Source organism: Apium graveolens, chromosome 3 (assembly GCF_009905375.1).
Source record: "Apium graveolens cultivar Ventura chromosome 3, ASM990537v1, whole genome shotgun sequence".
NCBI lineage: Eukaryota > Viridiplantae > Streptophyta > Magnoliopsida > Apiales > Apiaceae > Apium > Apium graveolens.
In genome coordinates, this window is record NC_133649.1 from 19,061,101 (window position 1) to 19,071,442 (window position 10,342).

Genomic DNA, 10,342 nt, shown 5'->3' on the forward strand with positions numbered 1-10,342 from the left:
ATCAAATTTGTTCGGTCATATTTATTTTTTGAGTCCTAAAAAAAATGGAAATTTCCCGCCAAGTGAACAAAATTTGTTAACCGTAAATTTGACCGCAAACAGTCATATTTAAGGGCGGTCAAATTTATATTTTGGCGCTAAATTTCCCGCCCAAGATAAACGAATATTATTAAAATCAAATTTGACTGCCGGCAGTCATGTTTATAAATGTGTCTGCGAGTAGTCAATTTAAGTAATATAATAAAAAATTTAGAAAAAAATTAATGTATTTGGTTTGATATTTTAACAATCAACTATTACTTTGAAGAGTATTTCTTACTAATGTTTACTCCCATATTAATGTTTTGATTTTTCTAAAAATATTTATGAATAATCCAACCTTACAGATGTCAATATCGATATATTTTAGTGATATGATAAAAAGTTTAGAAAAAAATAAATGTATTTGATTTGTTATTTTAGCAGTCAACCAGTAGTTTGACGAGTATTTCTTACTAGTGTTTAGTCCCATATTAATATTTTGATTTTTCTAAAAATATTTATGAATGATCCAACCGTATGAACGTCAATATTTATATATTTAGTAATATGATAACAATTTAGAAAAAAATATACATATTTGGTTTGCTATTTAAACAGTCAACCAATAGTTTGACAAATACTTCTTAATAGTGTTTAGTCCCATATTGATTTTTTGTTTTTTTTAAAAACTATTTACGAATGATCTAATCGTACAGATTTCAACATCTATATATTTTAGTGATATGATAAATGTTTTAGAAAAATTAAATGTATTTGGCTTGTTATTTTAACAGTTAGCAAGTAGTTTGACGAGTACTTCTTACTGGTGTTTAGTCCCATATTAATGTATCGATTTTTTTGAAAATATTTATAAGTGATCCAACCGTACGGATGTCAAGATCTATATATTTTAGTACTATGATAACAATTTTAGAAAAAAATATACGTATTTGGTTTATTATTTAAACAGTCAACCAATAGTTTGACCAATACTTCTTACTAGTGTTTAGTCCTATATTGATGTTTCAATTTTTTTAAATTTTTTATGAATGATCTAATTGTACGGATGTCAACATCTATATATTTTAGTTATATGACAAAAAATTTAGAAAAAAATAAATGTATTTGTTTTGCTATTTTAACAGTCAACATGTAGTTTAAGCGGTCGAATTTAGTCGCTCGTATACTAAATACGTCCGATTTACTAAATATGAATCGAGCGAATGCGATCGGTCCAAAAACCGGTCGTATTTAGTTAAACACGACCGTAAATGGTCGAATTTAACTACATACAACCGATTTTTATCCGGTCGTATTTACTCGTTTTTCTTTTAGTCAATCACACTGCATGAATCTTAAACTTTACGCCGCAAAAATGCGTATGGTGCAGGTTGGTTTAAGGGGCCATGCAAATATAATATGTGAGTGTCATTTAATGCTAGGAAATGATCCGTGCCTCCCAAGTTATTATGCTAATTTTTCGTATAATAAGTTTAAATGTGTTAGTCCAATACAACTATCGATTCATATAATTTAATAATAGAACATGAAACTTTTAATAAAAATATAACATATAAAATATTATTTTAATAAAATTATATAATTATTAAAGTATAAATATTATTTTATAAAATTCTAATGCGAGCGGTTCGTACGACTATATCATTAACTCATACTGCCACATGAATCGTCGCGGTTTGTGAAAAAATCAAACTACAACTACACTAAGAAAATTAAAAATCGCAATTTCGGTATTGTATGGGAGGTTTGATGAACAACCTTATTTGCTGGTTTCATGATTTTTAGTCTATAATTTAAACGAACCTACTGTATGGGTGTTCATGAAATTTCATAATTTTGAAGAGTATACAGAAAATCATTAAATATATCCTACGATGGAAGGGGTACTGTCCAATTATCAGTAGTTTGATTACTCTCTAGCATTTTTCCCTTGCTCATAAAAACGATATGGAAAAGGTTGGTGAAAGTGTAAACTAGTGACCTCAAAAGATAGGTGGACCATATCAACTTGTTGCCTGAACAAATCCTAGTAAAATAAAAAAATCAAAAATTAAAATTGAAATGCTTAATCATTTTATAAATTTATAAATTTATTTTAGGCACATATCATATCAAATTGAGAAATCACTAAAAACGTTGATGTTAGATTATTTAATAATAATGAATTTTAGAAAAAATAAAAGTATTTAAAGATGTAGTGTAACAACATATTGTATATACTAAAAAAATTTTAAAAGACGATAACAGTGACCGAGTAAAAAAATCAAGCATAATTTAAAATATTCCTTGATATATATGATTTGAAGTTTAAATTTACGGATTGCACATACAATGGTTAGTAGTTTTGTGTTATCTAAATTAGAATTTAAACAATCCAGCCGTATAAATTTTAACTTTCTTAGACTTTAAGAGTGTATGTAAAAAAATAAAATGATTATATGATTACAAATTCATTATTTATATATATTTAGGAAATTGTTAAATAACCTCCACTTTTTACTATATAAACTGCACTTTTAAATTTTAGACATTTTACTACACATTTTTCCATGAATTTTAAAAGTAAAATTTTCAGAATTTATTTCTATTATGGGTAGTTAGTCCAGATTCTTCACATCAACTCCCTTTTACATATAAACACATTATATACATACATGTACATTCTAATTCCTCCCTTATCTCTTTCATCTTTTCCTCTCCACCTCTCTTCATCCTCTTTCCCACACATCCACCTCTCTCAACTTTCTCCCACACATCATAAACACAAATATACAAAAATATATATACATACATATACAAACACTTAGATATTCATACATGTTAAACTAATCTCTTACAAACTTTGTTTCATATAACATTAACAATAACAAATTCTAACTTGTGAAAATTTGGTGAAAAAAGCGTTTCCAATAATCGAAGTTATTCCGGTGAAGGGATCATATTCATCAACCGAACAATGTCCGGTGACCATTTCCGTCAAACTAAATAAAGAAAAAGTAGTGTTTTAGAATTCGATTTGAAAGTTTTAGTTAAGTTTTATGAGTAAGTTTGTAATGAAAATAATATTAATAATTATGAAATATGATATTTAACTATTTTGTTGTGTTAATTATTTACATAACATAAATTATATATTGATTAGTGACACAAAATTATAATAATAAAAATTATGTGTTGTCGTAGATTTTTGGCAGAAACTTAACAAAATGTACGAGGAAGTTACTGCATTTGACAAATATGGGTTACAGTTAAATTTGACTTGCTTCGGTCAATTTTATATTTTTGACTGCTTTCAGTCAAATTTATAAATTTGACGGAATTCGGTCAAATTTGCTTTACGTTAGACGGCAAATTCACAATTTTTCAAATTTTAAATTTTTTAGCGGCAAAATTCAAAAAAATTCAAATTTTAGGCACCAATTTAAAAAAAAAAACAAATTTCAAAATTTTCAAAATTTTGGTCAAATTTAATCGGTCAATTTTAGGCAGTCAAATTTGATCGGTCAAATTTATGTTAAATTTAACCGATTTTGCTAAATCTGACCAGTTTAAAAAAGACCGACACAATTCGGTCAAATTTAACTAAATATAACCGCCAGCGGTCAAATTTAGCTAAATATGACCGAAAATTTTCGGTCAAATTTAACCGTTTTTCTTGTGGTGCAATAATATCGCGATATGAACAGGAGTAAATTTATAAGAAATGTGTGGTCGTTTCTAGTTTGAATTAAGATTTCGAACATATGCAACCAGTACATTTCGTTAAGCGCACACCAACATGTTATGGAACAAATACGAGCAAACCGAAACAAGATAATTTCAATCTATATAGGGTGATCACTTTAATTAAGGCTAAGAAAGTTCAAAATCTTTTTGAGAACCAGGTAAGTTTAAGCGTAATTTGAATACTTCTTAAAAAACTAGCATGCCATTTAACCGTCATAATCCTTTATTTTAAATTTTAGCATTCACTACCTAGAAACTAAATCTAAAAACTTAAGATAATTAACCTTTTAAGTCTCGATCTCAGTGGAATTTTCGGCATGGGCAAGAATGTTCAAATTGGAATGCAAACTCTACGATTTTTTATTTGTACAAACTTTAAATGTACTCTGCATCTCTTAGTTTGAAATTTAAGTTGTGACCTTGTGCTTCTAAGATTTTTTGGGAAAGAACAGAAGAGAACATACATGAGAAGAAGAAATAAAAAGGGAAATACTAAAAAAAAAATCAAGAGTTTATGAAAAGGGAAAGAAAATGATAAAAAGAAGGTAGAAGGAGAGTATCTGTCCAAATCTTATTGGCATTTTTACAAAAAAAAGTTTTGTTTCTTTTCTCGTCAAAAAACTCGGAAACCCATTTTGGAAGGATTTTTTTTTTAAAATTATATTTTTTCATTTCTTCTCTTCTCTCAATTTTCAAATTCTGGGATAGAGCCTAAAAATTGTAGAGGTGCATAAATTATATTATAGGTTACTCATAAAGGAGCTATAAGCATTGATTTTATTTATTCTTTAAATAAGTATTAACCATTTGCGACAAAATTTTTAAATTTGGTTGGTGACCTTCCAATATCGATATGTAGGCAAAATGTGTCCGCCGCTTTAAGATTGAGAAGTTCTTGGCCAATAAGGCTTGGCTGTTACTTGCGAATCATGTATATAATAGATCCATGCACTGCGTCGGATTTCAAGCTTGATCAATGAAGTGATTGCAGCTCTGATTAGCGGGTGATCTAGCTAGGCTAAAGGGAAAGAAGCTAAGTAATATTTTGAGTCTTCCACGAGAAGTTTGTCTGAAAACCTTGCAGTACGCGTAGAGAGATCCATTGTGTACATATGCTAGCTCAAAAAATACTCTGAAAAATATATTGTTTTTCCATTAAAAAGTATCATAAACTCTTAACCGCAAATTATTATGTTAAAACAAGATATCTTAATGTACAGATATCCTAATATAATAAATTGTAGCTCTCTGAGATCTGCTTCCTTACTGTCTATAAATGGTTGAATGCTTTGGTGAAATACTTTTAAAAGTAGGTACCATATATAAAAAGAACCCAGAGGCCAAGTGGGTGAAAATGCACTGGGAGTTCGTCATCACCTCATCAAAAAAATTTTGGATTAATGATTTGGTTGTTAAATTTTTGAATGAAGCAGAATGTGTAAAAGCTCCAACTTTATGAAATAATTGATAGAGAGAGGAGAGGGGGGGAGGGAATGTGGAATGTTTTTGGGAGTTCTTAATCCCCATGCAAAAAGGGGATTGAAGCCTATAGGGATATATATACACATACATATCCACATGAAAGCAAATACTCATAATAATATGGAGTAGTATATATATCGAACCCCTTTATTCGTTGTCTATAAGTCGGGAAGAAATCGTACACAGTTCCCGATTCCTTTGAGACAGACAGTCCTCATCCTCCCTCCACCTTACTTTTCTTTTCAGCTCCTCTTCTTTTGTGCAACACCGGACCTCCCTCCCCCCCCCCCACCCACCCCCCCCCCCCCCCCTCTCTCTCTCAATACTACTACTAATATGAATTTCTTCCTTGAATAACATCCCACATATCTTTGTATTATAAATTCAGATTCATTTTTTATCCCTTTTTTCTCTACTTAATTTTTAATTGTTTCTTCATCATCCTTTCCTCTCTACTTAATTTTTAATTAATAGAAGCAATGTAGCATTGCCTTAATGGCCAAGTGTCCAATAGGGTTCATCTACTTTATCTTCTTTCGCATTCACGGTTTTATCACTTCCAAAAGTAAGTTATAGTCAATTAGTGCTCGTTTAGTTGGAAGCAGGAAGCGGAATTATAATAGCTGGGAAATACAAAATATGGTTTGGTTGCTAGAGCCTCCAACCTAAAATGGTTAGTCAAATCATGATTATTTAAAATTTTGTTAAATATATAGGACATGTACTTCAATAGTATTAACTATAATCTTAGCTATATTCAAAAATGGTATTTTATTCATATTTTTCAAGTTCTCATATACATATTTTAAATGATAAAATAAATTTATTTAATATTTACTCTAATAAAAGTGTAAATAAGATATAAATTTAATGAAAAGATGTTGAATATAATTGCAATTTAATAAGTATTAAAACTCAAAATATATAACACATTTAAATATGACAAAAATATAATTAATAAAATTTTCTATATCTTATAAAATATATAGTTATATTATTTTTTATAATATTGGATTTATTACTATTATTTATAAATATGCAATTGTATGTCAAAATAATTAATAAATTTGGTTAATAAGAAAATAATATTTTTATACTTAATATTATATAAGCTAAAAATGTTAAATAAAAAGTAAAAAAATTAGTCACATGTATTAAATATAATATAAATATAAATATGTATACATGTATATATAAATATATGGAACAAAAGTGAGGTGTATGTGATTCAAATATATTAGCTAATACTCAGGATCAACATGAGATAAATGATATGTATAATTATAATTATCGCTAACTCAGGATCATTTAAATATATGTGATAGATAGGGTTAGTAGAATTAAGCGAATAAATGAGGAGAAAGCGGAATAGGGGGAAAGCTGAGTTGGCCTTGGTACTGGTGCATTCGTCCTGCTTGTCAGCACATGCATTCCACTTTCCACTACAAAATCGACTTTGGACCCCAAAATTAACCTCACCTACAAGCAAGGCACACCCCCTCCCTCCTTCCCCCCCCCCCCCTTATATTTCAATCCCTTTCGTCTCATCTCTCTCGATCAAAAACTCCCAAACTCCTACTCATAACAATCTATCCTACTTCGATTACTTCCACATAATACCCAACACTCCCCAACTCCTACTATCTCTAACTAATACCTCCACCTGGATAAACCTAGCCTAAATCAATTGTACTTGTGATCTGTAGTCTTGTTTGTAGTTGTAAGAAATCCAGTTAGTTAGTTAATTAAAGATGAGGGCTGGTGGGTTCACAGTGCAACAAGCACTAACAACCGAGGCCGCAAGTGTGATAAAGCAAGCAGTAACGCTTGCTAGAAGGCGCGGCCATGCTCAAGTCACGCCTCTTCATGTCGCAAGCACCATGCTATCCTCTCCCACTGGCTTACTCCGAACAGCCTGTCTTCAATCTCAATCTCACTCTCATCCTCTTCAGTGCAAAGCCCTTGAGCTTTGTTTCAACGTCGCTCTTAACCGTCTTCCTGCTTCTTCTTCAAGCCCCATGTTAACTAGTCCTCCTCATTCACACCACCCTTCCATATCCAATGCTCTCGTTGCAGCCTTCAAGCGTGCCCAAGCCCATCAAAGGCGCGGCTCTATTGAAAACCAGCAACAACCCCTCTTAGCTGTCAAAATCGAGCTTGAACAGCTCATTATATCTATATTAGATGATCCTAGTGTAAGCAGAGTCATGCGTGAAGCTGGATTTTCAAGTACTCTAGTCAAAACCAATGTAGAACAGACTGTCTCTTTAGAATTGTGCTCTCAAAACCAGGAAGCTACTAACAAGTCGTCTAACGATAATAATAACCTTTTAGTCCTTTCTCAGGAGTCTGAAGGGGCAAAAGCTGGCAAAGAGCGAGGAAATCATCATGATCAAGTTAGGGATGAAGATGTGATGAGTGTGATAGAGAGCTTGATGAACAAAAGAAGAAAATCTCTGGTGATCGTTGGAGAAAATGTAACGAATGTAGAAGGTGTCGTGAGAGAGGTGAAAGACAAGGTCGACAAAGGAGATGTTCCTGAGGCTTTAAGACAAGTAAAGTTTATAAGTCTCCCTCTATTCTCTTTCGAAAACCTGTCTAGAGGAAAGGTTGAGCAGAAGCTTGAAGACTTGAGAAGTATGAAGAGCTTTGTCGACAAAGGCCTAGTTTTGTACCTAGGAGATCTCAAGTGGATTACTGAGTATCGAGAAAGTTATTTCGGGGGTCAAGGAAGAAACTACTATTGTCCGGTGGAGCATATGATTATTGAGCTAGGGAGATTGGCTCATGGAATCGGAGAAAGTGGAAAATTTTGGTTTATCGGAATTGCATCATTTCAAACTTACATGAAATGTAAGACTGGTTACCCTTCATTAGAAAGTGTTTGGAGGCTGCATCCTCTTACTGTTCCGGCTGCCGCGTTGGCTTTAAGCCTTATTCCGGACAGGTAAAATTATTTTAACCGCTATTGAATTAATTTCAGATTTTTAATTGTTAATTTCCAGGTGCTGTATACAAAGTTTTCTAAACTTTCTCTTACTTTGTACAAAAGCACCTGATCAGATTCTATCCTGATCAAGTGAAACACTTTAATGTTGGTTCTTCATGTATATGCTTACTTGTTTGATTCAAATTTCTCCAAAAAGTGATCATGTGTTAAGTGCTTCTTTCTTCTTTTTCCATCTTTCGATCTTACTTTATGGATTTAATTAAGTATAGTTGTATATGATCACTAAGCAACTACTTTTCAATCTGATTTATCTCTTAATATTAGTTTACTTTGGTGGTGCATGTTTACATCAGTGACTTCCTTGGTGTAGTACTTCCTTCTCACGCTTATTTTTCTTTTCCACATTTTATCAGTGATGCACAGAAAGACTGTGAAAGCAAGAAATCTGAAAATGGATCAAAATGGCTTCTTTCTCAAGGTGGAGAGGAAAAGCAGCTTACTTGCTGTGCAGATTGTACAGCACAATTTGAAATTGAAGCCCGCAACTCGAGAAATACTACAACATGTCATGGAGAGTCTACATCCTCTAGCCTCCCGTCATGGCTCAGGGATGAAAGTAAAAGACTTAATAGTCATGATCAGGTTATTATCTCATTCTCAGCTTTTATACTTATACATCTAGCTACCACTTTCTAAGATAAAGTATATGAGTTGAGACCTGACTTTTTCTTGTATATGTAATTCCTTTTTCTCATTCAGGACTCTGCCTTATCAGTTAAAGAGTTGTGCAAAAAATGGAACATATTTTGCAGCACATACCACAAACAGCTTCAGCCATTTAATGAGAAAATCCTAACATATAATTCCTCTGCAATATCACCTTCCTCTTCGACATCTTGCTTTTCCTATGACCGACAAAACCCTAATTTACACAACACTTCTCAAAAGAATTGGCCAGTGTATGAACCCAAACAGTCTCAGTTTCTGGACCATCAATGTTTGAGACTGTACATTCCTGAGAATGGCAGGTTTTCTACCCCTAATTCAACTCCAAATTCTGCTTCTTCAAGTGACATTATGGAAATGGAATACGTGACAAGGTTCAAAGAGTTCAATACCGAGAATCTTAACACCATATGCAATGCATTGGAGAAAAAGGTGCCATGGCAAAAAGACATTATTCACGAAATAGCTGGCACAATATTACAATGCAGGTCCGGAATGTTGAGAAGGAAAGAGAAGAGTTGTATTGATCAGACAAAAGAAGAGACTTGGTTTTTTTTCCAGGGCGTAGATGCACATGCTAAAGAGAAGGTTGCTAGAGAGTTGGCTAGGGTTGTTTTTGGTTCCTCGCATACTAACTTTGTAACCATTGCGATAAGTAGCTTCTCGTCTACTAGAGCTGATTCAACTGAAGACTTGAGGAACAAGAGATCAAGAGATGAACAAAGTTGCTCTTACATTGAGAGATTTGCAGAAGCAGTATCTGTCAATCCTCATAGAGTATTCTTCGTTGAAGATATTGAGCAAGCTGATTATTGCTCAAAGATGGGAATGAAGAGGGCAATTGAGAGTGGACGGATAAGAAATTCAAGCGGGGAAGAAGTTAGCCTTGGAGATTCTATTGTGATTTTGAGCTGTGAAAGCTTCAGTTCTAGGTCAAGGGCATGCTCTCCTCCGATCAAGCAAAAAACAAATGAAGTAGAAGAAGAGATTAAAGTTGTTGAATCCGAGGATCAGACAACGAGTCCTTGTATGTCTTTGGATTTAAACATGTCATTTGCTGATGACGTTGATGATGAGGGTGCTGCAGACATGTCGATTGATGATATAGGACTTCTTGAATCTGTAGACAGGCTTATTGTCTTCAAAATCCAGGAGTTGTAATACAATATATTCCAATGTAGGAATATGATAAGTTATCAGGACGACCATCTGTAATTCTCTCCTAGCTAGCTAGTTATTTTGTTTAGATCGATTATCTTCATCCTCTCTAAAAATACCTACCTAGCTAGTATCCAGATTGAAAAGGGTATGTAGAAGTACTAACTAGAGTCTATTAGTGCATCATATCATCGTATGGCTTTGATTCCATATACAGTACATGTTCTAATTTTATTTCGAGTGTTTCTACATGTCTAT

General features: G+C 32.5%; 1 protein-coding gene across 1 annotated transcript; it reads left to right on the plus strand.

Annotated features, from left to right (window-relative positions):
- Positions 1-6,767: 6,767 nt before the first annotated feature.
- LOC141711887 (protein SMAX1-LIKE 3) lies at positions 6,768-10,318 on the plus strand. The gene is made up of 3 exons (XM_074514586.1): positions 6,768-8,197; positions 8,614-8,842; positions 8,960-10,318. Exons 1-3 carry the CDS (start codon positions 7,002-7,004, stop codon positions 10,085-10,087), a joined length of 2,553 nt encoding a protein of 850 aa, XP_074370687.1. The 5' UTR covers positions 6,768-7,001; the 3' UTR covers positions 10,088-10,318.
- Positions 10,319-10,342: the final 24 nt, after the last annotated feature.

What these genes read in the sequence shown, in the direction of transcription:
- LOC141711887 (XM_074514586.1), top strand. Translation starts at nt 7,002, where the DNA reads ATGAGGGCTGGTGGGTTCACAGTGCAACAAGCACTAACAACCGAGGCC. An exon ending in TTAAGCCTTATTCCGGACAG is followed by an intron (nt 8,198 to 8,613) that starts GTAAAATTATTT and finishes ACATTTTATCAG; the next exon opens with TGATGCACAGAAAGACTGTG. An exon ending in GACTTAATAGTCATGATCAG is followed by an intron (nt 8,843 to 8,959) that starts GTTATTATCTCA and finishes TTTCTCATTCAG; the next exon opens with GACTCTGCCTTATCAGTTAA.